We start from the raw sequence: 26,166 nt of genomic DNA, 5'->3' as shown, positions 1-26,166 counted from the left end.
CTGCTTCGCAGCTCAGCGATGGTGCTTTGGTGGAATTGCTCTGCAAGGTGGCCGTCTTGTTTGGGTGTATTTTCAAATTTCTAAGGTTGAGAAGCAATGTGGACAGATATATGCTACGTGACTCTGGTTTTTATGGGTGATGGTGAAGGCTGCGATGTGCCAAGGGAATGTTTAATTCTTTTTAGGGTCTTTGTTCTGGAATTAGCATCCCTTTGCTTGGGATGTGAGGGACTAATTCTGGGTAACTTCAACTCGGACGACTTAGGGGACAAGCTTTTCATTCTGATCCTTATGGTGTGTTGCACTATCTAAAAGATTCTTACCAAAAAAACCCAGAAACTCATCACCCTTGCCTCAAATTGGTTTATAACCCAATGTGGACCTGCTTGTGTCCATGGGGATATTGGGGAGAAGGTTGGGTTGATCAGCATGTGAGCAGGTGGATCAGATGCTCAGGATGTAGATTCAGATGGCTGGGAAGTCTAAAAGCAGAAATTAGATTGATATAGAAAAGCCTTTTTGTGGTAGAAGGTCCCTTGTGTATCTGTTGTTTGAGCAGTTACAGGAAATATTCCATTAGACGCCGGGAAGACCCAAGGGCTAGATTTGTGTATGGTCCTGGTCATTGGCATAACTTTTAGAAATGTACACTGTTACTTGATGTATTTTGTCATCTGAAAACAAAATCAAAGCTATTAAAAATAGGGGAAAATGGTTTGTGTTTGACTTCTTGTCGGTGTCACTGGTCTTCGGAGTATGAACACACATTGGATCTTCTGTTGCGCTGCTACCACTCAGAGATAAACTTTTCACTATTAATCATGGGAGATTAGACTTTCCAACAAATCTTAATTTGTGCATGTTACTTTCTCCTCCTTTGGAGCAGCATTAACTCAGAGGAACTGTGAAAGCTTGAGCTGTCATCTCAGAAAAGTTTAATGTCCTTCTCGCCTTTTACAGCTCCGTGTGTTCCGTGCTTCACTTCATTTGTCAGGCACAGCAACTCCAGATTTGGAGAATTTCTTTTTTCTAGCTATTAAAAAGTAAAAGTTTTAAGATCAGAAAAGGCCCCCAAGGGAAATATTTTTACGTATTTGAGTCTTTCTTTATGTTCCTTCTGGATGAACATATCTCTTTTCAATATTGAGAATTGATTTGATAAATTCAAAAATACTATTTTGAAAGGTTGGCCGTATGTTCAGTGTTTATACAAGCTAACTAACCAGGATGAAGTGATGTGAAATTGCATGTTAGACTGGGAAAGCAGTTTTTTTACTTGGTCTAGTTTAAGTAAAAGCTGTGGTACCCAGTCCTGGCTAAGCAGAATAACAAAACAAATGATACTTGGTTAGCAGAGACTGAAAATCTTGTACTCCCTAGCTCTTGTTAAATGAATCCAGCAGCTCTAAACCAATGACTGAGCAGTAGCAAATAGCACTAAATTTTTCTACTGCTATTAAATGGAAAAGAAAACACATTTCTGGTTAACATTTAAACCTATTAAAATGTGATTGAAGTGGAATTCACATCTTGGATTACTTGGAAGATTTACTGTGGCTACTTGTCTGTCATGTTAGGAGAACTCACTTCACCCTGAAAATCCCTACGTTTCACTAAAATCCTTGTATTTAGCTTGTGCAGCTCTATACCTGCTTGCAGATGCTTCCCTTGCAGCTGAGATGCCTTTGCCTGTGCAGGAGCTCAGCCTGGGTGGTGGGTGACCTGACTGAGGAAACAGTAACTAAGAGCACAGCTATGAAGGGCTAGAATTAATGCAGTCAACTGGTAAGTACATTTTAGGATAAAAAAGGCATTGGATCCGAGTGGACTCTGGTCAGCAGAATCCGCTTGTTGTAGTGTGCTCCTTGTAGCCATAAGGGTGAGGAGCATTTCCATCTGCCCAGTCGGCAGTGTTTTGTTGTGCCAAAGAGTTTTGCATTTCCTTGGAGAGCTTCTGTCCTAGTTCTTGCCCAGGAAACTACTTTTTTCTCAGGAAACTGAAAGGTCACAGAGTCTGTTGCTGTATTTGAAATTTCAGGTTCCCAATTTGAAACTTTCATCAAGCCTGTGAAGAGAGGCAGGTCTTCATCTCCCTGTCCTCTCCCATGGCTGCTGTCTTTTCTGCTTTCAAAGCAAGCGATGAACATACACATGAAAATGCCCTTTCTCCTGGAAGGTTATCCTTAGCTTGTGCAGAGGTTAAATTCTTAACAGGGGAATAAACTTGAAAGAGAAGATGCTGCCCCTTCTCCCCTTGCAAAACTCCCTGAAATCTGTGATGCTATGAGTTGTTGAAGGTGAGGTCTCAATATGAGCGTGCTTGAAACATGGTGTTTGTGATTTTGCTTTAAAATTTATTTGCAAGAAAGAATCCAACTGGTTTGTACAGAGATATTTGTTTTCTCTATCTTCTTCAATGGACTTGCTCCATGCTCAAACCCTACAGTATCAGTTCTTCATCTGATCCTTCCTCTCTGCTTGTGTTTGGGAAGAGATGAAGTTTTGGGTGGGTGGTAATTCCTTGCAGAACTGCATTTTGTAGCCTGACAGACCCCTGCAAAGGCTCTGCTGGCTGCAGAAGTAAACTTTATTGGTAGGAGAGGGAGATCCGTTGTGTAGATAGAGGCGAATTGTTGATGCCTTCTTTGTCCCGTAGTTTTAGGAGATGTTTTCTGTGTGTTTCATCCAGCGCTTTGAAGATAAGAGCACCTGAGACCCAATTCTCCATGGTTAGCCAGTGTCGGGGAGGCTTTGGCTGTGCTCATCGCTTGTGCTGCCACAATGGCCCCTGGATTTGGGGGCTGGTTGCAGGGTTTTGGTGGCTCTTAGCTCCTCTGAGCCACACAGCAGCACAAATTCCTTCTTCCAGCGTTGTCATGCAAGCTGGATTTTTCTAAGAGAGAATATGAAATTAGAAGCATCGTTTCCCTAGTTTTTAAAGACTTACAGTCTGTTCTGATCTCTGACCTCTGTTTTCTCTGAAGCTCTGACACAAGGTCTTATGGACAGTAGAGGTTTACATGAGCACAGGAAGCCATTGGACAAATTTATGGAAAAAATTCCATCTAGGGCTGTTAAATACAAAGACTTGGCTTGTGGCTCAGGTAGTCCCTGCTCTGGAAGTTGCCAGAGGCTGAGAAACGATGCTGGAAAAAGCTGGATTATGTGTTTGCCCCGTTCTTGTGTTATTTTTCAGTAACACCAGGTCTGGTGCTGGCCAGCGTTGGAGGCAGGGCGCTGTGCCCGGGCTCTGCCACCGTGTAGCATTTGCAAATGCATATTTAGGAAAGCTGGTTGTTCCTGCTGGTTAAGTTCAGGTTTTATTTAGTTATCTCTAACACCCGCGTGAGCCCTGTGCAAGCAGGAGACGGGGTGTCTCCTGACAGCTCTCGGGCACTGCTGTATGACTGTGTGGAAGACCTCACAGCTCCAGTCTTGCCAAGGGTTTGAGAGACATTAAATTTTCTCATTTTTTTTTAGTTGAATGAGGTTAAAATACTTCAACTGCTTTGCAGAGCAGAGGCTACTGCTTTTTCAAACCTGGGAATTTCTGATTTTTCCCGGTTATACCAGTGTAGGTATACATGAATCAGGCAAAAGAACTTGTGGCATTTGCAAAAGTATTTCTTTCCCGGACTAAGCAATTGAGGGACACTTTATTTTCATTTTCATGCTTTTTTCCTTCAGTTATACAAGGATTAGAAATACCTACTTACTCATTTTTCAATGAAAGCTTAGATATCTATGCAGCACTCTTGATTCCAGCTGCTGAGGTTGAGGTGAAACATTTGAGCCCCTGGCTAGGACCTTGAGAACAGAGCTAGCACCAGAAATGGCTTGTCTTTGATTTTGACAGGAGAGGCAGAGGTGTGAGCTACCCAACCCTTTCACCAAACTGAAGAGGCAATTCTGTGCCGGTAATTTTAGTTGCTCTGGGCTTTCTTTTTTTTCCTTGAAGTCTTTAATTCTTCCATTTTCCATCACATTGCCAATGGCAGCTTTCTGTCTCTTCATTGATGGCTTCCCACTGCAAGAAGATGGGAACCCCTGATCATGGCCAAAGCAAAGATTTATTTGGCTTTCTGCTTCTGGTCCTGTAGTGGTTTGGGACAGGTCCCCACCTCCCTTCAGTTGCTTTCATGTTGGTCCCTTGGAGAGGAGGGGGAAAATGGTGTGTTTTTTTTTCTTTTCTCTACAGCACCAGCTAGCCAGGAGCATGGGCTGGGGAGCTGGTGAGAATGAGGATCTGGTTCTCTTCTACTTCTGTTTCTCAATTCCTAGGTCTTACTCCCCTCTATATCACATAAGCCATAAACATATCATATTTCTCACCAAATTGTGATTTCCTCTTACTGGGAAAAGTGGAGCATCTCTAAAAGGGGCTGATGTGGGAAGAAGTTGGCTTCTGGTCGAGAGAGGGTAAGGTGATACTCATCTTCACGCTTCTCATTCATAGGATTCAGCCAAGCGCATTGCATCCCTGTGAGCTGCTGGGCTCTTTTGGGATGGAAACTCTTTTCGCTAGCGTGCCCCCACCGTTTGTCATCCTGGGTCAGAGGTTACAAAAAGCAGTGGTCAATTAAAGCTTTATTAGATGTAGTTAGTAATGCTCTGAAAGGAGCCAGCCAAGCTAAGGCCACTAATAAAGGCCCTTTGTTAAGGTATTTAATAAATTAACACTCTGCTGTGGCGGGGAGGGTGGGAGGCGATTACAAAAGCCAGGCTCGTTAATCAGTGTGTTTACCCTCTTCAAACGCCCCGGCCGTGCGGCTCCCTAATCTTTACCCACCAGATTTGTTGGGAGCTGCACAGGCAGCTGCTGGCCGGGGGACGGGAAGCGCCTCTGTAGGTCACGCCTGGGCCACAGCGCCGAGGACGCGCCAAGACAAATAAGGGTTATGAAGGCCATTGCACTAATCACTGGAGCCCCTTTTTAAGCAGGGTTGGTCCTTAGCGCAGGTACCTGTTGTGGGCATGGGGTGATGCTGAAGCAGTGGGGTTCCCCAAAACACTACGCTTTCTCTCATCCCTACGCTGTTCATCTTCAGATTTTACTATTAATTTTAACAAAACCTCATGCGTGTCCTGCTGGATGTGCTGCCAGGCTTGAACGTTAGAGGGCATCTTGTCCTCATGCTTTATTTTTTTTGTGTGTGTTTTGTTTTAGTGCAGCTTAATCTATAGGGCCGTCTTTAAAAAGCAAATAGAGCATTTGACCTGCTGTGCAAATTAGCCATATGGTGAAGTGTAATATCCCGCTGACCCTCATTACCGTGCAGTATGAAAAGCTCTCCCCTTTTCACATGCAAGCATATTAAAGTGGCCTTTTCAGCATTTTCTTCCATATAAAACTGTCTTCACTCCTGTGGCCAAGCAGTTAAAAGGGAACTCCAGCTGCAGCCAGGAGGGTGAAATTAAAGGCTTTACCCTCGTCTAAATGGAAAATAGATATTGCTTCCTATAGACAGGGCTGGGGAACAATGCTGCGCTGCTGGCTCCGGCAGTGGGACGGGGGTAATGGCCTTATTTTCTGGGAGGAAGGAGCCCGGCTCCTTTGAGAGAGGAGGTGTTGGGCGTCTACCTTGGAGGAAGAGGGGGGGAGGAAGGGGAAATCTTACCTATTTTCCTCTATAGTTAACTATTTCATGGCCAAGCCGTCAGGAAGCAGTGAGAAGCTGTGCCAGGACCTGCTGCTGCAGGACTCCAAGTTTTCCCTAGGACAAGTAGTGGCTCTTGTGCCACTTTGCATCAGAGCTAAAGAAAAGCCACGTGCATCTTCATCCCATAGAGAACTGGCTTTAAAATCAATTCTCTGGTGCATTGATGCCTGTATACTCTTTGTTTGCCTGACCAGGGCTGGCTGGGAGCTCACCTGGCCTCCTGGTGCCCTGCCTGAAGGGATCAGGAAGGTATTTCTTTCCCGTCTTCTTCAACTTTGCTGATGGAGGTGGCCTAGGTAACACTGCCAGCATCTGCTAACCATGTTGGACTTGGTGGTGGAGCAGGAGGGGGAGGTAACTGTATCTGTTGGACACAGACTTAAAGCTTTGCTTTCTTCTTGCTTTTGCTTTGTATGTTTTTGTTGCTTTCAAACTTTGCTTTAAATTAGCGTACCAAACCAATGATCAGAGAGGGAAGGGAGTGCTAGAGCTCCTGCAGACCCTTCTGCATTGACTTTCTGCTCTTGTGGCTCTTGCTAGTTCTTGGTTAGTTTCTTTCAACTGACTAGCTCGTGACCTTGGTACTCTAGAGCAGCCCTTTCCTTGGGATGGCCTTTGGTCATGCTCCTTGCCCATTTTGCTAGGTCTCTACTTTTTTTTTTTTTTTTTTTTTTTTTTTTTTTTTAGTGCTTGAGTATAAGTCCAGTAAGTCAGGCGGTTTCTATCAGTGATCCATGGTTGGACACAAGCCCTGTAGCATCTGAAACGTGAAATTCACTTTGAAACTTGGGATTTACCAATTTAAAGAAGAAATTGGTGATGGTCTTCCATCTGGGGTACTGGTTGGAGTCAGGGTTAGGTGAAACAGAGAACAAATCCTGTCTGGGCTGGGCTGAGATAGAAAGGAGGAGGTGGCTCCATGCATGTGCCCATGGCCCTTTGATTTGTAGGAAGAGATGCACAGCATAGTGAGATACTGGCCAGTAAAGCAGCACAGAAAATTGGTCTAGGCAGGATGGTGGAGACATCCCTGGTCAGGACAAGGTGGGACTGTGATCATTCTTGCTCTTGTGTGCTCGTTCAGCCGTGCAGGGCATGTGGAGATTAACGTGGCCGCTTGTGAGCGTGCACAGCTCTGCAGACCTTGGAGGGAGAGGCTCACCTCAAAAGCGGCGCTTGCTGTACCACCACTCTCTCTTCCCCCCACGCAGTTTTCTGGTTAGCTTTATCTTTTTGTTTTTGGTATCGTGGTGGTGTTTACAGTCAACAAGCAGTTCCATGGGGTTGAGCAAGAGCCTCCTTTTTGGTCCTAATTCAGCAGAGTGCTTACATGCTCAGTACTGAGCACCTGTATGCGTACCTGTGTGCCTCCGTGATATTATTTGGGAATATTTACGTTTTAAAAGTTAAGTATCTGCTTGAGAGTCAGACTTCTTTGTGTTTCATTAGTGGCTACTGGTGTTCTCTTGTCTTTAGAGGTCTTCAAGGCACGTTAAACTTATTTTCTAAGCTCACTTTCTTGCAACTTATTTTTAACTAGTGTACAAGATCCTGTTGCTTTCTTTAAGTGCTGGACAATCATCTTTCCTTAAAACAAACTGCCTCTTTTAGGTAATTTTGGGGTAAAAAGTGGTTATTTGCAGGATTTTAAAACTTCTGTGCTGCTTTTGACAAGGTAGGTTCCATCCAAACTACTGCTCTGAGCTGTTGAGCCATCAGTCAGGGCTTGTATGCACGGGGTCTGGTTTTGGGTATGCCTGTGAAACTCTGAGGTTACGAGAGGGGAGTAGAAGTGGGATCCAGGTTTGACTGAGTGGCTCTTTGGCATTGATATGATGCCAAGTGTTGTTTGGCACGTATAGGCAAATTAAAATGAAACACTGTCTATAGGGGCCATTTCAGCCAGGTGAGGGATGACACATCACAGCACTCTTGCTCAGTGACATGGAGGAAAAGGAATATACTGTTTCTTGTTGAAATGAGACTAAGATTGGCTAAATTGTGACTATAACTCCCCTGAGATGGGACTTCTGGCCCTAGTTCTGGCCCTTCCTCTTCACAGAACATGACACATGGGAAGTGGCTGGTAATCAGGACATTTGAAGGCCAGGCTGGGAAATAAGCCATGTGTGAAATACCTGGCGGCTTCAAAATCTCTGCAGAGTCTTTAAAGTGTGTTTCTCACAGGGTTGTCCAGGTGGGAAGGGACCTCAGGAAGTCTCTAGTCCAGCCTCCTGCTCAGACCAAGTCAGCTGTGAGATCAGACCAGGTTTCTCAGGGCTTTATCCAGTCTGGTCTTGAAAGCTTTCAAGGATGGAGACTGTAAAACACCTTTGGGGAACTCTTTCTGCTGCCTGACTGTTCTTGTTGTGAAAAAAGTTCTCATTACAGCCAGTCAAAATGTCTGTTTTGTTTGTACCCCTTGTCTCTCCTCCAGCTGTGTTGGCCTGGCTTCATCTTCTCCATGACCTTCTTGTAGATATTAGGGTTAGATCTTCAGATGTTTTTGCCTGTGTGTGTGTGGGGGGGAGGTTGGTTGGTTTTTTTTTTTGTTTTTTGTTTTTTTTTTTTTTCGGTGAGGATGCACTGCTGGTTCATGTTCAGCTTACTGTCTACCAAAACTTACAGTCTTTATCCACAAAAGTGCTCCCAAAGCAGTGGTCCTCAGTCTATGCTGTTGCAAGGGGTTCAGGGGTTCTTCCTTTTCATATGCGATATGTGGCATTTGTCCTTATCGAATTTCATCATGTTCACGTTGGCCCATTCCTCCAGCCTGATGAGACCCCTCCAGATGGTGGCCCTGCCTTTGAGTATATTGACTTTTCCCCGAGTTTGGAGTCATCTGCAAAGTGTATGAGACTATATCCATTGTCTCCTCCAGGTCATTGATGAAGACATTGAGTGAGGCAAGTCCCAGAACCCGTGCTGTCATTCTCCCCTTGTTATGGGCCTTCATGTGAAGCATGTGGCTTAACCCACAACCCTCTAAACCCAACCGTCCAAATAGGTACGGACGGTTACCAACTGGGTAGTCATCAAGCTGATCAGTCATCCACTTAAGTACAATATTTTGGATTTTGGGAGCTCCACAGTAAATTCTCTGTGTGAAGAAGGAGCCATTTGAAGGCAGACTTTCATAGATAGATGAATACTGATCTGCTTTTTGGGAAACAGTTTTTCAAGCCCTTGAGATGGGCTGTATAGGCATGGAGTTGTGCTTTTGTTAGATGCTGTGACTGGTAATTTTTGTGGGTCAAAGTCAAAGGAGGATGAAGAGCCTGTGAAAGTCAGAGAGAAATTTAAGAGAAACCCAGGTCATGCTGTAGCCAGTGCTAATATGTTAATAAATCCAGATGGGTGGTGGGTTTAAGATTCTCACTGACAAGGAAGTAAGCCAAATTCATCACTGGTTGCTTAAACCAGGGCTGCAGTGATGTGAATGGCGTGGTCTGTGGATGCTATAAAAGCATTCTCCAGTGGATTTAAAACTAGGCTGTTACAAGTGATTTGGGGCTATTTCTGCTTGTTCTGCATACGTGATTAACTGCTGTCCACAAATATACATTAAACTAAGCACAACTTGGGTTTATCAAGGTAGGGGTCTACTCAGCATATGTTATCATAGCAAATCACCTTACCTACTGTCATTGTAATGATAATTTAGCGTAAGAGCTTAGAAGATCCACTCATTTTTAGGGAATGGACTAATGATGTTGCAAGCACAAAGCATTTGAGATGGCCCAGCCAATAATGTCCCCATGGGAGTGATGGGGTTTTGATGGCACGTGTTACCCAGTTGTATGCAGCTAATAAGTTACCATTACATGAAGTATACAGGGTGCATTTCTGCTTCTAGGTAAGCAGAAACTTAGCAATCCAAAATATCGTCATCTACATGTTCTGGATACAAAAAGTCCCATTTTACTGGGCATTTTAATTATTTGCTGAGGACAATAACAATAAAACTTACAGCACATTTTCCGTATGTAATTCACAGCTAGATTTGCTTTCAGCTTTCTGCTGCTCCTGAATTATGAAACTTTTTGGGATTTTTTTCAGCTGTTGTTTTTGCATTCTTGTGATTATATTCTGTTTTCCCTTATGTGGTGTTCATCTGCGATCTTAATTATCTGCCTCTCATTGCCAACTCTGTGAACTCTGAAGCTAATTTGAGAAGGAAAGTTCTGTCTGGTAATTTTAAAAGTATGAGGCATTATTGAGGGTTTTTCCTGGACCAGCGATCACAATAAATGTGTAGTTTGGAAGCGTAGCTTTGGATTCTTCCTGCTTGCTTAAAGAGATTGAGAATTGGGTGAAGCCTATTCTTGTTAAAACTGAATAGGTGAATAGGAAAGAGACCTCCTTCTCCTCTCCCTACCATGAGTACTTGATTTCCCAAAGTTATGGGTTGAGCTCACAAGAAACCCGTAAGGAGCAAGGATGCTGCCTCTGTAATGATATGTATTAGCAGTGTCTTGTTTCTGCAGAAGGACGGTGGTGGATTTGGAAGTCCATGAGAGGCTGGAACTGGGAGTTGCTCATTCAGTAGTCTTTCCCAAGTGGTCTCGTTCTCAGGCCTGCCATGTGCTGCTTGAGATCTACATGTGCATCATGGGTTTTGTTGAAAAAGAAAAATGTTGCAGGTACAATGCATCTTTACAAACTAAAATAATTGCTTTTAGGAAAAAGGAAAAGAAAGAAAAAAAAGTTAGGAGTTCTTCCCACCAAGTGGACATGGAGAGCAGGAATAGGGCACGTGCATGCACAGCTCTGCTCCAAGCTTATGTGCTCACGCGCAGGTCAGCTCTGGTCTGCTATTTTTATTGAAGCATTGGTTGATGAAACATTGATTGGTGGTGTTCAGTTTGGATGCTGTGCCGTGCTGAAACACTCAGGAAGTTTTGGAGCAAATCTTTTATTCAGTCAATTCCCTGCCTAAGCAGATGCTGGCATACCTACCTGCGCTTCTAGTGGCTGCTACATAAGGCTGAGCCAGCAGAGCCCGAGTGGCTTAGTGATGCTCTCAAAGTCACTTCTCATGATACCTTGTGTACAGCATTTGGGTCCCAAAATATTGTCTTTGAAAACTAGAGGTAAGGATGGGATTGGTTAAATGGGAAAAAATATCAGGCGTGGGGCTGTGAGAGAAGAATGGGATAGAAGTATAAATACTGTGTGGTGTTTCAAATGAGTAGTCTATAAAACACAAGGTCTCGTGGTCTTTTCTGATACTTTTTTGGTGTGGTTTATTTCTGTTTGTTTGTTTTTTGCTTTTTGTTTGTGTTTTTTTTTTTTTTATCCAGAGGAAAACAGTATTAAAAAATAGAGTACAGAGGAGCAGTGTTATCTGAAGACCTGATAAGTTGAATAGTCTTAAATAGGTCAAATGTGGGAAACTGGGTGGTCTGAGCTAAAACTGCTACCAAAGGGAAGAAAGACTTCCTGTTTTTAGGAGAATATAATACATGAGCGATGAAAAGATCTAGGGAGATGATGGAGGAATGCACTTAAGAGAAAAGGATAAAATTGTGCACAAGAAAAATGTGGATAGTGTCAAGAGAGATTTTTTGGGGAGGAGCGGCTTTTTGTTGGAGTAACCTCTCATGAGAGAATCCCTAATTCTTGGGGCAGTGAACAGTGCATTAGGAGGGAGATGGTTTTGGTCAAATTGGCAGATCTCTAGGCCATAAATTTTAGGGAAACTGTTAAAATGTGAATATGGTCTACATTTTTTGGGAATGGTTTCAAAGGTCTTCGCTGTTCGTTCTCTTCTACTACAATTAAAGCCATTTGTTGGGTTGGAACAAGGGCGACCTGGCATCTAAAACCTTCTAAACACCCTGTGAGGCTGAAGGGCCTTCCCTCCAAGGTTGAGAGGCAGGTTTATAGCGAATCCTCTGTGCGGTATCTCCAGCCGAGCTTGGATCAGTCTTGCTTCTTGTGTCTGTAGAAAACATTTTTTTTTTTTCATCTGAAAGCACAATCCAAAATAATTGAATTTTCAGAGAGTATTGTGAAGGTGGTCCAAATTCTTCATCTTCCGCAAAGCCATCAGTAAAGTAGGGATAGAAACCTGGCTTGTGGTTTGTCCCTAGTGGCGAAGGAGCTGAATGATGGAGTCAGGTATTTCAGTTTTCAGCTGTGGGGACACAGGCTTCCTGCTGCCCTGTCCCCCACAAGCTGGTGGCTTCTGCTTCTCCCAGCACCTGGTGACCTCCACCATCCTGTGCGTACTCCTGAGGAGCTGGTGGGAAAGTGGACACATCAAATGGAGATGGGGTGAACAGCTACAAGATCAAGCCCAGGGCGATGGGAGGACGGGCAGGGCTGTGCTGGAAGCAGAGCCGCGTCTGGGATGATTTTTTTGGCCTTTCTTTTCTGAAGAAATACATGGTGAGGGTGGGGTGAGCAGGGAGGATCTCTTCTCGGAGCTCAGTTGGAGGGATGAGGGAAAGTGATGTCAGCTGAACTGAATTGCTGTGGTGTAGTCTTAGCAGAAATCTTCAAAATCTGGTATTAAAAGGGCTGATTGGTTTCAGACCAGCCTCATGCTCCTGATGAACTGCTTTTCAAGTTTCCAGTAAGTCCTCGAGGTCACCGCAAAATCTTGCCTGTGTAGCTTGGGGAAATAGCAGCCTGTGACTGTTCAGTAACAGGGAATTAATTACTCACCAACTTCCATATGATGTTGCATAAAGCTAAACATGGTGGCTGGCGTGAGCGACTGATGGCCGTGGTGGCTGTGCTGGTGGTTGTGGGTGAACCTTGGTGTGCTCTTGCCTTTGGTGCCATACATTAATTTATTAAAGAAATGGGAAAAAAAAAATGCCTTCAGTTTTGAATTTGTGCCACAAATTCATTGGTAGCAGCAGGCTGCTTTCGGTTAGTGAGTAGCTTCACTCAAAGATCTCAATAACGCTACCAGAGATGTGTTGCTCTCATGATCAGGATGGAGATGATCAGGGGTTCTTGTGCCACTTACGTAGGTTTTGAGAGATGAGGCACAGCAGGATTTAATAAATATCTTAAGTCCGGTCCCTTCAGTGGTGAGGTGGGAGTGGGACAGCCTGTTTTGTCTCAATTCTCCTGTGGCACTGCCAAAATTGAGAGGAGATGGGTAGAACCAACATCCTGAGAAACACCAGTTCCCAAGCCTGGGAGAGGAGCTCAAAGGGAGGTCAGAACTCTCTGCTTGTAGGCCCTCTGAAGGGAGCTAGTGTTTATCTTGATAAAAAATTCTAATAATCCTCCCTGCTCTCGGTCTAACCTGTAGATCATTGATTTCTGGCTTGTGACCCTCTCCTTTCCAGAAGGAAACAGCTTTTGAGAGCGTTGAGAAGACATATGGCATGGAAGCTGTGGTTCCTGGATACTTTCTGTTTCTTAAAAGCTTTCTTAAAATGTCAGATTACTTGCAGGTTCAAGCTGATGCTTGACTTGATGGCAGGAGAGAGGCTGTGATTTATACCCGATCCAGATTTGTCCCTTGCCAGGGTATCCGCACCACCAATGATTGGATGGATGTGCCCAGCATGGGTCAGGAACTACTTGTGCTGTGCACCCCTGATACTCATCTAGGATAAAAAGTATAATTAGAGACAAAATCCACAGTATAAATGTGCATGGTCTCAAGAGCGTTTTTTTAAAGAATTTTAGCACTATTCAGAAGAGCAGTACTAGGTGGGAGAGCTGCTGGGCACTTCAGCAAGGCTGAATTTTTGCTTAAGCCTTGAGCTCCGGCTTGTAGAAGACAAGGAGCAAGTCGGGCTACAGCTCCCCAAGGGTTCATTGCAGACGTTTCATAAGACCCCTTTAGTTGAGGGCATCCTAAGGCAGCCTGGTTGTGTAATGCCATAGTAGCTGGAGAATCATTAAATTAGCATCAAGTTTTTCTTTTAATTAATTTAGTTTTTGTAGTAGAGAAGGCTGACGTCTGGTACCTAGCTCAGGTGAGATTTGTTGTTGTGCACTGTTTGTTTTGTGAATTCCAAATGAGATTTTTTTTTTTTTTTTTGGCTCAGAATAGTTCAAAGCAAGACCTTGTCCCTTCTCTGAAGTGTTTATAATCCAATTTCAGACATAAAACAGTGCGGGCGTGGAGGAGGGAGGAACGGGCAGGGATAAAACGGCAAGGTTTTACATAGCCTAGGGGACCGGGGCGGTAGGCAGACGTCTGAATGCTTCAGCAGGTCGATGGCATTTGAGGATCCTCTTGGGTTTGTTGCCTGGGTGGGGATGCTCAGATGTAGCCTGGCTTGGTAAAACAAGCCACCTACAGAAGAAGCCCTCAGAGGAGTGGTTCAGGTCCTCGCTGCAGCACCCAGCATGGGTGGGTGATGCACATGGAGGCAAAATCGGGTCTTTGGCTTCCAGGACTAACTGGCTCTCCTCTGGAGGCTCAGACCCGCAGTAAAGTAGGAAAAGAATGAGCTCAAAACCTCATAAATTGGTCTCATAAATTGCTATAACCCATACAAGCACATTTTTCCAAAATTCCGTATGTTTGTGTCTTTGCATCACTCTGCATCCATGAATCAGTGGAATAATTTCTGGCATTGTTTGTCCCCTCTTTCTTTTTGCTAACACTAGAAATTGGTTGTTTCACTTCCCCCATGATTAAATAAATCTGATATTTGTCCATGTTATGCTCCAGTAAAGAAGCTGATTGCACACTTCTGTATAACATGTCTGCACAGCAATACTGGAAAATGGGTACAGAAGAGTTCATCAGATACTCTTTCTTATACCTGAACAGTTGGTTTTTTGACTCGATGTTTGGAGTAAAATTCTTTATCTTCTGATATTTGGATTGCATTTTGCAGGAAAGTGTTGCACAGCTGTGCTGGAGGAATATGAAATTTGCATCTTAAATGCACTGTATTGCAAGTTAACAGTTAATGCAAACTGTTATAATTACTTGAAGTAATCTCTTCTGTTTTCCAGGGTGCCCGAGAAACCTTTGAGAACTACTACAGGAAGCAGAGAAGAAAACAAGCCAGATTGGTCCTGCAGCCTCCTTCAAACATGGTACGATGGTCCCCTACTTGCAGTGCCCAAACCTGCTCTGCTGAATAAAGGAGCAGAGGGTTATCTCCGGGCTTGCTGTTGCTGGTGGGTGATCTCTAATTTATTTCCAATTGCTCTTGGCCACCTTTTTTTTTAATCTTTGCTCGCTTCTTTCTTTGTTGCAGCATGAAACTTTAGATGGCTACAGGAAGTATTTTAATCAAATTGTAGGGTAGGTGTTCTTTTTATATACATTCTCGCTAAATATGTGTGCGCTGTGTTGTTGAGGAGCCCAAAAAGAAAGAGAGAGGAGGGGAATGTTGATCTTTTTGAGGGTCCTTTAAAGGGAGCCAAAAGAGGGGGAAGAAAAAAAAAAGGTGGTTTGGGCTTCCTAAAGTGTTTTAGCGTGTATTTTATAGCACCCATGAACTTTGCTGTGTCACTGGTGGGAGCTTGGAGGAACCTGCCAGCTCTCGTACCAGCAAGTGCATTTCTGGGAATTTGAAGATAAACAATCTCTGTGGACTATGTGTATGTACTTGTCCCACTAATGAGATGAATAGGCTGTCTGCCTTAATTATTCTTTAATATTTGATAATTATTCTTTGATTATTTGTCCTGGTAAAAGAGGTGATTCTCAAGCCTCTATTCCTATGAGCTTCTTATTATGGCACTCAAATTTGACAAGGGTCTTCCAAAACCAGCCAAGCTTTAAGAGAAGGCAACCTAAGACTGGTAATCTAGCAAAGATAGGGTATCATGTTGAAATTTCTTCAGCTAAAGATAGTAATTTCAACATCTAATTGTGACCATCGCAAATGCAGTGTATGCTGTTCTCCTTCTCACATAGCTCCGTGCTCTTGGGCTGGATTTCCCTGACAGAACACAGCTGAGATTTTGTGCATTGCTGTTTAAAATGTACGATGCCACACTTGCTCCATGAAAAATACAGTTTCTTTTTGGCCAGAATGTTTGATAACTGGAGATTGGAGTGAACTGATTGCCTTTAAATAGTTGTGAGTGTGTGGTGTGTCCGGGCACAAGAGAGTGTTTTTCCCTGCAGTTTAAGTATTTTTCCTTGCAGTTAACGAATTGTAATGTGTTTGCTGCTGGCTGGAGCAGCGTTTAATCAGTGGTTCTTGTTCAAATAATGGGGTGGAGAATTTTGAGAGGGGAAATTCTGCCTTTGTACATACACAGAGTTGCATTACTATGAGCAACTGTGTTTATCTCACTTCTGTAATACAGTGAAACATCATATACTGTGACGTTAAAAGTAGGTGAATAAAGTGCTTAGGATTGGCTATATTTGATACAGATATCTGAGCTTGCTCTGGAGATTTGCGGATGTGTAAATGTTGCGCATGCCTCACATGCAGGTTTTGCAGATCCCTTTTGATGTCTCGAAACCTGTAACTTTTGATAACGGTGCCATTTTCTCCTCTCCATTAGGTTTTTTGTAGTTGAAGATCACATCTTGCATACAACGCAGGGCTTGGTAAATAGAGCCTATATTGATGAGCTGTGGGAGATGGCGTTATCAAAAACTATCGCGGCACTAAGAACACATTCAGTAAGTAAAAGCCCCGGGTCGCTCAGCTGTTGCTTGAGTATGACTTGACATGCTGGAAATACCAGCTTTTACAGTAGTATTCTTTGTTTTGCCTCTTTTTCAATGACCCCGTTTAAAACCATAACATGAAGTTACACTGCTATTCTCCCCAAAGCTTTTTCCAGCCTCTTTTGCCTCTTGATGCACTGGATTTCCCTATACCAAACTTTCAATGCTTTGGGGGACTGGAAAGAAGACAATAGTGGTTTGATAGTTTTCCTGTTGCTTCGCTGATCACTTTTGAAAAGCGCCAGCAGAGGGAGTTAGTTGGTCCCAGGAAACTGGGGAAAAAAGCGTCTATTTGGCACATTGAAGTATGACCCTGTTTGATATTCCCTCAAAGTTCATGGCAGTGAATGGGCTGCTATCAAACTGCAAATCATTTGTGTGTAAAAAGACACTAAATAGATTTCTTATTTTTTAATATTGAAAGAAGTTTGGGAAAATTGCTTATCACTTTGGTATTTCTCTGCTTGAGAAAAAAAAAAAAAAAAACAAACCCAAAGCCAATTGCAAAACGCGTACACTTTTTTTTACAGTTTTATATGACCTGACATAATGCTGTGCTGGATCAGCTGGGAGCACTGGTTTTCTGAAAATGCTGCTGGTTAACAGGATGAAAAAATTGCATTTGACCATAAAAGGAAAAGCATTAATGACTTTCCACATGTCCGTTTTCAAATTGTTGGGCCATTTTTTCCAGGAAAAATAAATTATTAAATTACTGAAATACCACTGCTGCTCTTGGGCAGCAGTGCCATCTGAAAGCATGAGCGTGCTGAGGTGTCATGTCAGTGCAGGCCTGTGTCTAACGTGATGTAACATGCACATGGTGGTACCCAAGTGATAACGATGTCATTCTTTTTGCTGAGAAAAACCTAAAATTTCTGCATGGAGACACAATACGCTGTTTGCTCCGAACCACACGGAGTTGGTGCATTTACGTGCCCTAGCTTAGCAGGGTTGCCCACGGGCAGTGTTGCTGAAGAACTGCTCGGCTTTACCTGTGCAAGTGGGGAAAATCCATTTGATGGACCTGGAGCTTGTTGGTATGATGGTCCACAAAGGTTTCCCGGGGTTCTCTGGCTCCGTCCAGCATGGCAGTTGTGTTGACTGGAAAGCTGCCTCCTTCCACTTAAGCTTCTGTGTTACAAAAGAGGATAAACACAGAGATGTACACACTGCTAGGTTGTAAGCTGTGTTTATTTTCTTTTTTAAGTGGGGTTTTCTGCTAGGTGAAAGCTGTGAGAGTAAGCCAGGTACAAACACGGTGTTTTTCAATTTTACCAACTTTGTTGCCATGACAAGTTGTTTTAAGTGATGCCAACCTTAATGCATGATGTGGCTGCCAGATGAGCTTTTTTCTTCAGTAATCATGAAATGTTACATGACTTCTCAACACTGTTACTGTGGTCAAAAGTCATCTCTATGCACTGCTCAGCCTACACCTCCCATATAGACCAGTGCTGTTGATCCCATATTGCTATTGAGACTTGATGGAGGGCTCTCATGTTGGTGAGGCTGTTTCAGTTCTTCCCGTTCAGCCAAACCTGTCCCTGGATTTTCTTCCTTGCTGAAGACACAGACATCTTTTATCACTTCTGATAGCTTTAGGGCATTATCTTTCTTTCTGACTTTCTTTTCTGGACAGTGAAATGGAAAATGTGTCTCTTCCAGTCTTTCACATTGATGAATGGAGTCGTTCCTCCTTGAGTTTCCAGTGAGCTTTAAATCTGTTTCTCCTTCCAGCTTATGATTACTGATTCTATATTTGGTAAGACTCTGTCTGAAACTTTACATATTTCAGCATATGGCAGTTGTCTGCTGTGTCCAGAGAGCACATGAAGCCTGTGGGTAACATGGGGTGACTCCAAGGGGACGAACAGAGCTGTCACTACACTGAGTTGTGTCTTTAGGGTTTTGAGCAGTGTCCTGACCCGCAATAAATAATTGTATTGTAGCTCTGACCATTGGTGTTGCTGAAATATAGGCATGCAGTGTGTTTTTTCTCAGCCTGAACCACTTAGCAATGCAGCTGTCGCAAGGGGCTTGGGGATGCCTTGCTGCGATGCTTCATTACCATCAGACACAACACACTAAATATTAAATGAGAGGCGCTGCTGTCGTCTTGGTATGACAGCGCGCTGATTTGCTTCATCTCCTCTCGCTTCACCAGCAGCTCCTGGGTAATCTTAGAGACACTTCAGGTATCTCTAGAGCAACTGAAATCCTTATTCATCATGGAGAGCCTCAAGAGCAGTGTGTTACGAGAAGAGATATCCTTATCAGTGTGCCTTCCCTTGCCCTGTACAGTGTAAGGGCATGGGCTGTAGGATAAAAGCTGCTGATCATAAGACTGTACTGCATGCCTATGTATTTATTATCACTCAAATGATAACGCAGGAGGGCTGAGGGCAATATTTTTCTTGCGTGCTGCAGTTATAACCGTGTTTTAATTTCTCCCCTTCTTTGCAGTCCTACTGCTCAGACCCAAGCTTGGTGTTAGACTTGAAGAACCTCATCGTCCTCTTTGCAGATACACTCCAGGTATGCAGCTGTTGGCGATCACTCTTTATCTTGCTCAACAGTTGGGCTGCTTGCAGATGGTGTCCGTCAGCGGGGTAAATGGCCGATGTCAGCTTGCTGTCGTAGCCCAGCTTCTCTTTTGGCACTGTGGTGCATGAATCATGACACCTGTTGAACAGCCTGTTTCACTTTGTATGTGGGGTGGCCAGCCCATGGGCAAGGGCCAAACCTTGGCCACCATGCCAAGCCCTTGTGCCTCATGCCTGCACTCAGCCCAGCCTTGAATAGCCCTTCATCCTACCACCTTGGTAAATCACCACCAAAGTCTCTCCACCAGCACCATTCACTTCTGCAGTGACAGCAGGGGACAATTTGCCCACGTGCTTCCCGTTAAATAGAGAAAATAATCTTCAACTGCTTGTTGGTGACCTGTTCTTATCTGAAGTTGCTCTCTTCTCCCACCTTGCTGCAGGGCTATGGCTTCCCTGTGAACCAACTGTTTGACATGCTGTTGGAGATTCAAGACCAGTATAGTGAAACCCTGCTCAAGAAATGGTCAGGAGTTTTCAGGTAAGAATCTCTTTAAGCAAACTAATGAGATGTGCCTTACAGAATAGCTTTGGCCCATAAATAAAATCTTTTGAGAGAATGGTGGCAAGCTTATGTTTAAATTTTGGGCAACAGTAAGCTTTAGCCTGGGCTCTCCTTGGACCAGAGCCAATCTAAACACAGTTTTGAGGATCCTGTGTGGGGTGAGATCTGCGATAAATGAGTGCAGACCAGAGGTTTTACATCCCCAAGGGATAAGGTTATGGTTTTATTATGGAGCTCACACTGACCAATTGATAGATGGAAGGATGCAAAAACCTGGTGTTGCAGTAGCGCTACTGTGCCCTCTCTCCAACACTGAGCCATATGTGTCTCAGGACATCAGTGTTATCCCTATACTGCTGCTGTAGGCACATCTGTGAGCTGAGCAGTTGCTTGCAAGTAGGTCATGATATATTATCCAGGGTCCCATGTTGTGCTCTGGAGCCACCAAGTCATCCTGTGATGGTCCTCCAGGACTTTCCAGGAGGACTGGGGTGTCTCAGAGCATGGGCATTGGGAAGAGATGCTGGAGGATTGTCAATGTCCCAGTAGCTCAGCATCCATCTTCCTCAAGTCAGGTAGGACTGAAGCTCACCTGGGCTTTACCAGGGGCTGCTGCTGAAGCTCTGGTCTGGACTAAAACCACCATTAAGCTCTGGTTATGGCTTTACACAGGCTGAAGGCAGGAAGCTGGGAGAGGTCATTGAGCCCAGCTGCAGCAAAGATGATTTCAAGAGTTGCAAATACAGGCAGAAGTTTAGGCCCGTGGGAATCACACCTGAGACTGGCACCTACTTCTTAAGTGCTTCCCAACTGAGCAGTAAATCTGCAAAGTTGTGGTTGGTCGGTCATTACAGAGCAGTCTTTATAACTTTTCTTTTATTTTCTTAGAAATATACTTGATTCAGATAACTACAGTCCCATTCCAGTGACAAATGAAGAAGTTTATAAGAAAATAGTTGGACAGTTCCCATTCCAGGATGCAGAACTTGAAAAGGTAATCTTGAAATGAGGAAGTGGCACAGCTCGTCTGCTGGTGCGGGAAAACCCCACACCCTTGTTAGTGGCATCAAGAACTGCAAATGAAAGTGTAAAACAAACAAACAAAAAAAAAACAAACCCCCCAAAAAAACAAAACAAAAACCCCACAAAACAACAAACCCAAACCCCCAAACCAAAATCAACAACAACAAAAAACAACAGAAAAAGGGAAAAAAAACAAATATACTCGCCACGTGATGCATTTCTCCTGGTGTGAAGTAAAGCGTGTATAGCAATACCTCATCTATGTTGTTTTCAGATCACAATGTACTGTCGCAGATGAACAGTGCTTGCAGTAGACAAGAGACTAGAAATATCTGCTTCCATTGGTATTTTATTCCCATTTAATGAAGTGTTATTGACCTTTATTTGATTTAATCTTATATTAAAAAAAAAAAACACCCAGCATAGTGGTATATCTTGGCTTTTGTAGAAGTGTGTGCTTGCTAAACCTAAGTGTAGCCAAATTTGACCTATCCAGTGTCCCTTAAAAGCCTGCTTGGCCTTCTGCTCCACATCTGTCAGTCAGCGAGTTCCAAGCCTGGTGGACTTAATTAGGACTGGGAGGGTTTTTGATCCAAGTCAAGTGTTCAGATTTCAAAAAGTCTGTGTCCTTCCCCCAAAACTATATCATGGGGTCCAGCTTCTTACTGTTATGCTCTACATCTCCCAGCCATGTGTTTGCTACAGGTAAAAGCTGGTTGGAAAAATTTGGTGTAGGACACCTGTTTCCTCTTGGCTGTTGGTGTTGTAAGCAACTGCTCACCTTGGGCAGCAACTGCGGGAAGTGACCAAGCAAAACACCTCGTGCATGGTGGGAGATAAAAGTCAAGGAGGTCTCCAACATAGTTTTTTTTTCATATGATTTAGGGAGCTGGGAGCGGGGATGAGGGTCCTTTTGTGCTGTCTGCTCCCTCCTAGCTGCAAGTTTCCTTCTAGCCTTTTTCAGACTCCAAATCCCTAATGCACCCGTGTGCCATTTGTAAGTGATTATCTGGTCTTCACTTGGCTGAAATGTTTATATAATATACAATAAATGCTGGCTTGTTGTTTCATTGCTGGACTTAGCTAAATACTAGAATTAATCTGACTGCTTGGAACGTGCTGTTGGAAAGCAGTCGTCGCTCCTGTTAAATATCTGCTCTTTGACTTGAATTCTCTCCTGTATTTTACAGCAACCGTTTCCAAAGAAATTCCCCTTTTCTGAGTTTGTGCCTAAAGTTTACAATCAGATTAAGGAATTCATCTACGCCTGTCTGAAGTTTTCAGAAGACCTTCATCTGAGGTAGGGGATGAGTGTGATAATGGTTGTAATATGGAGGTTTTTGTCTGCACTGAAAGATCTCAACAAGTTTTAAAATATGAATTCTCTTCCTCAACCTTCATGTTGCTCAGCTGCTTGGATATACCCTGTCCAGGCTGGAGGTGGTTGGTGGTCTTGGAGCGGTGGCATCCTTATTGTACAAAGGGCTGGCGAAGCCTTCAAAAATAGCTGCCTCATATACGGAAAGATAGCCCAGGACCATGCTAGCTGTGTAAAAAGTGAGGAGGCTGTTCCCTCTGAGATGTTTGAGTTTGTACTAAATAGATGGATATAGTTGTCTTGAGGAAGATAGCGATGTCCACTTGTCATTGGGTCAGTGCCTGATATAAGATCTACAACTGGCATGCTACCTCCTGACACTGTTCCCTCAAGGAGCGCATCGGCAAGAAAACTTGAAGTTTTGATTTGCCCTGAGTGTTAATGAGTTTCAGCTGTTGGTTTAGGGTTTGTGTTTTTCTTGTTTCCCATGGGAATTTATATACAAATAATCGGATTTTTTTTTTTTTAAAGGTTCCAAACTATTCCATGTGTTTACCCTCCCTTCTTCATCCCAAGGTGCATTAATGCTGGTTTTGCCCATGTGTGTGAGATTGGAAGATGACTATAGTAGCCAGAAACTGCAAGTTTGTGCTTTCTTTTTAGGCCAAATAATGTCTTCGACTTGGTAGAAGTATATAAGTAAATAATGGGATTTTTACTTGAAGGAGGGATCCATCTTCCCCTCTGACCATTTGCAGCACCTTACTAGTGAGAGGTTGGACTGTGTGTAGAGTTTCATCTCCCTTGGCAGCTTCATGTCCTGGCCATGGCCTGGTGCTGGACGTTATCCCAGTGCTGATGTGAAGCTAGGACAGTGTTCTGGGAACTCACCAGAGGTTTCAGTGCCTACACAAGGCTTCTTCAGGGTTTTAATTTCTCTTCCTTTGTGAGAGGGATAGTAATTTGGAGATCCGCTTTCTCTCAGTCATCTGCTAGAGGACATGGCAGTTTGTTGGTTGATGTGGAAGCATAAGATGTTTCTCACCCCATATTTAATCTCAACCTTTCAATGGTGGCAGGTTGTTCTCTTTGGTGGCTCCCAGGGCTCTTAACCTGTGGGTCACCGTTAAAGATCTCGGTTTCTAAAGCCAGCAGAATGGTCTGATTTCACACGGATGCTGGTTTCACCGAACCCGTCCGTTGGCACTTCCCTCATGAGTTTTGTGCTCTTCACCATTATGGGGATGATTGGGTTTGTCAGGGAAGGGAAGAAAAGTGTCCCCTTGGGTTCCTCCTCAGGGGTCCCCCCAGACATGTTATTAAAATTCCTTTCGACATTGGATTTTCCAGGCCTTTTTGAGGAGTGGTGTTGGGCTGGGGGAAGGGAGCCCAGCTCTTGGCTTTTCTAGCCAAACATTTGGAATATTTCTCTGAAAACCCCTGTTGACACTTTCTTCATTTCACCCTGACAGCTTGAATTAGGTTTTATTAGGAAGCTTGGCTACAAAGCCGGCAGCAAGTTTTCTTTCTCTTCTCTTTCTTTTTCTTCTTTGGTTGTCATTTACCTTGCACCCTGGAGTGATTGGGGTCAGCCAGTCAGTCACAGGAGGCCTGAAGGTCATGACTACTGCTACGGGATACGGGACATCAGCTGTCATTAACCCAGACAGTTCGCTTAAATATTCTGCGGTCTTTTCCTGAAGAACAGAGCCTATGGCAGAAAATGTAGCTTGTATTTTTTTTTCTAATTATTCTTTAAAGTAGCTCCTTGTATTTATTGGTTGGGAACATTCTCCTTTATGTTGATACACTTCTGAAAGTTATTTTTCTTTTCAAGTATTTGAAGAAAATTTGGAGCTTACTATGCGTTTATAGGGGTTGCAAATATTTTTAGTTTGGCTTTATTAATTTGATTAGGAGAAAGAAAACCTCCTTTATATTTTCAGCATTTCTGCCTTTGTTAAAAAGCATGTATTTGAGCTCATCGAGGCGATGTCTTTAAAAGTATCCACTCGCTGGAAGGCTTCTGCTGGCTCCAGTGGAATTTCTCATTTGTGAAAGATAGGGAATATCTTTGGAAAACAGTAGGTGGAAGGATGAGATGTCAGCTCTAATCTACCAGGACTTTGATTGTTTGGTCTGGGTTTTTTTTTGTTTTTTTTTTTTTTTCAAACAAAGTACCAATCCTGAAAGCACTTGGGATACAATTTTTAAAGTGCTGAAAATAATTAAAGTACATAAAGGTTTTAAAAATAAAATAAAAAATCAGAGGCTTGAATAACTAAGTCAGGTTGGACCTTTGGAAACCCACTTTAGGAGAGAGGAGATAAATGTGGTTTCTTTGATAGCTCATATTATTGCTTCTGTGTTACTAGTGGTCTGTGTTTGTAGACCAAGCCTGGTAATGAAGCTGCTAGATCAAATTGACTTCAGACGTATGTAGTGAGCAGCCCACGTGAAAAATATTGCTCATTTGGGGATTTTGTTTTCTTCTTGCATACTGAGATCTGACCTTTCTGTTGAACCAAGACCCAACCTCTACTTCACAGTCAAGAGTTGGCATTGTACAGTTGACTGGTACCATTACTCTTTGCTAACTGCCCCTTCCCCCCGGCCCCGGTCTTGGCACTGGGTCTGGGCTGTTGGTGTGAGCTACTACTTGGTTCATCGTTTCAGCTGGGAGGGCGCTGGGCAAGGCAACTGCTAACACCCATCGCTCTTGTTGTCACTCTCATTTACCTCTTCTGTTGAACCAAGGGAGATCTGGGGGAATCGCAGTCCAGCACCTGATCAAATCCTGCTCCTTCCCCCCCCCACCCCCCCCAAGGAATGCTTCCGTTTTTTCTTCTTTACTCAGAATGTGGACTTCATGGCAGATGTTGGAAATCCTTGTGCTCTGGTGGAACCCAACTGCAGGCATTACCAGGCTGCTTGACCTACCATGTAACTGAAGTTACAACCTGATTTTCTAGCTCATGCAGCCAACAAAAAAAAATGAGAATAGGAGACCTTTGCAAATGATGCTTGTATGCCGAGAAAGCTCAGTTAGATGTGCTTTGAAGAAGTAAAAGCAGTGTAGAAGTGCTAAGCAGTATTATTAAGCACTACTTGTTTATTCCCTGGAGGCTATCATGGTTGAGATGTTCCTGAAGCTGAAGTGAGCAGTTAAAGCAAACCCTCAATTTGCGTTTGGTGATATGGCAACCTCTTGCCATCAGCACTGGCTGTGGCATCGGGCAGAGGCCAGCAGCATCCTGCTCCTGCCAAGAGCATGACTGTCTCAGGGCGTACACACAGCCAGACAGTAACTGGCTTGTTTAATTTTGACGCCCTGATGACAGGTTGACATTTGAATTTAAAAAAGCAAGCTTTTCCAGCGCGACCTAGTTGGTTGCTGTGTTTGTTTAGTGAGAAAAGCTGACGTCATGTCCAAACCCCTGTGTTTTTCATCTGTGCATTCTCAGTTCCAGTAGGTGCTGGAAGCTCTGGCCACCGGCTCCTCTTCCAGCCTCGGCTGTTCTGCACCTCCACCATCCTTAGGGACAGGCTCTGTGACTCCCTGTGTATTGCATTCCAGGATTTCCCAGGGAAAATCCCGAAAGTGCCACAGCGCTTGTACAAAGATATAGCTTTGAGTATGGTTTGCTCCCTATGCAATTTTTTCTTTACCCCCTCTGAGTGTGGGTCCAGCCCTTTTTGCTCCCCAGCCCCCTTCCCCGGTTTCCACACCACTCTGGCAGCAGCAGGCAGCTGCCCCTGGTGTCTCAGGGTTCCTTTGTACCACCTCTTTGCTTTTAAACCTCCTTTTTACCATCTGTAGATCATCACAGGGTTAGATTTTATTGTATTTGCTATATTTAACCACGCTATTGTCTGGTGGAGGGGACTGGGGACAATCTGGTTCTTCCTGGGGAATGATGGAGGGCCTGGGGCATGTGTGCATACATGCGTGGTGGGTTTGGGGGACTTCTTGTTTATCTTTAAGTAAAACCTTATTTGAGAGCCCTACCCATAGTATAAAGACCAGGAAAATTCATTGACTGGTTTCTTCTCCCCTCACATTTTGATTTCTGTTCCACACTTTAAAAAACCCAAATGCATCACCTTGGACCTCACACCAAAACCCTGCGAGAAGGAGCCAAGGGGTCCATCTGGGACATGGAGTGGGCTAGCCCTGAAAGTCACTGGCACAGGATGTGCTTCCCAGCTAAGCAAGAGGAAAATAAACTTGCAGATATCGGCGGTGATGATCTAGAAGAGACCCACACTAAAACTTTGGCTGATGACATTGAATTTAAATTATCAGGAGCTGGGTCCTGCCAAGCTGCTGGCCCTGCTCTGCTTGCATCCAACTGGGAAGGAGACACTGGTCAACCCTTGGCAGGCATGTCGTTCAGAAAAACAGATTTCTAAACATCAGGGGAAAG

At 43.9% G+C, this 26,166-nt stretch overlaps 1 protein-coding gene across 2 annotated transcripts in view; it reads left to right on the top strand.

Moving 5' to 3' along the window:
* EXOC6B (exocyst complex component 6B) overlaps nucleotides 1-26,166 on the top strand; it is a gene marked incomplete at its 3' end in the record, with an annotated part of 312,754 nt that overhangs the window by 175,559 nt on the left and 111,029 nt on the right. For both annotated transcript variants that reach the window (XM_082482217.1, XM_082482216.1), the window contains exons 9-15: nucleotides 14,604-14,687; nucleotides 14,852-14,898; nucleotides 16,119-16,239; nucleotides 18,754-18,825; nucleotides 19,277-19,374; nucleotides 20,287-20,392; nucleotides 21,612-21,721. In XM_082482217.1, the coding sequence (XP_082338343.1) occupies nucleotides 14,604-14,687; nucleotides 14,852-14,898; nucleotides 16,119-16,239; nucleotides 18,754-18,825; nucleotides 19,277-19,374; nucleotides 20,287-20,392; nucleotides 21,612-21,721 (638 nt within the window). The remainder of the gene's footprint in view (nucleotides 1-14,603; nucleotides 14,688-14,851; nucleotides 14,899-16,118; nucleotides 16,240-18,753; nucleotides 18,826-19,276; nucleotides 19,375-20,286; nucleotides 20,393-21,611; nucleotides 21,722-26,166) is intronic.

Source organism: Vanellus vanellus (assembly GCF_965231255.1).
Source record: "Vanellus vanellus genome assembly, chromosome: 4".
NCBI lineage: Eukaryota > Metazoa > Chordata > Aves > Charadriiformes > Charadriidae > Vanellus > Vanellus vanellus.
This window is presented reverse-complemented; position numbering and strand designations above follow the sequence as displayed.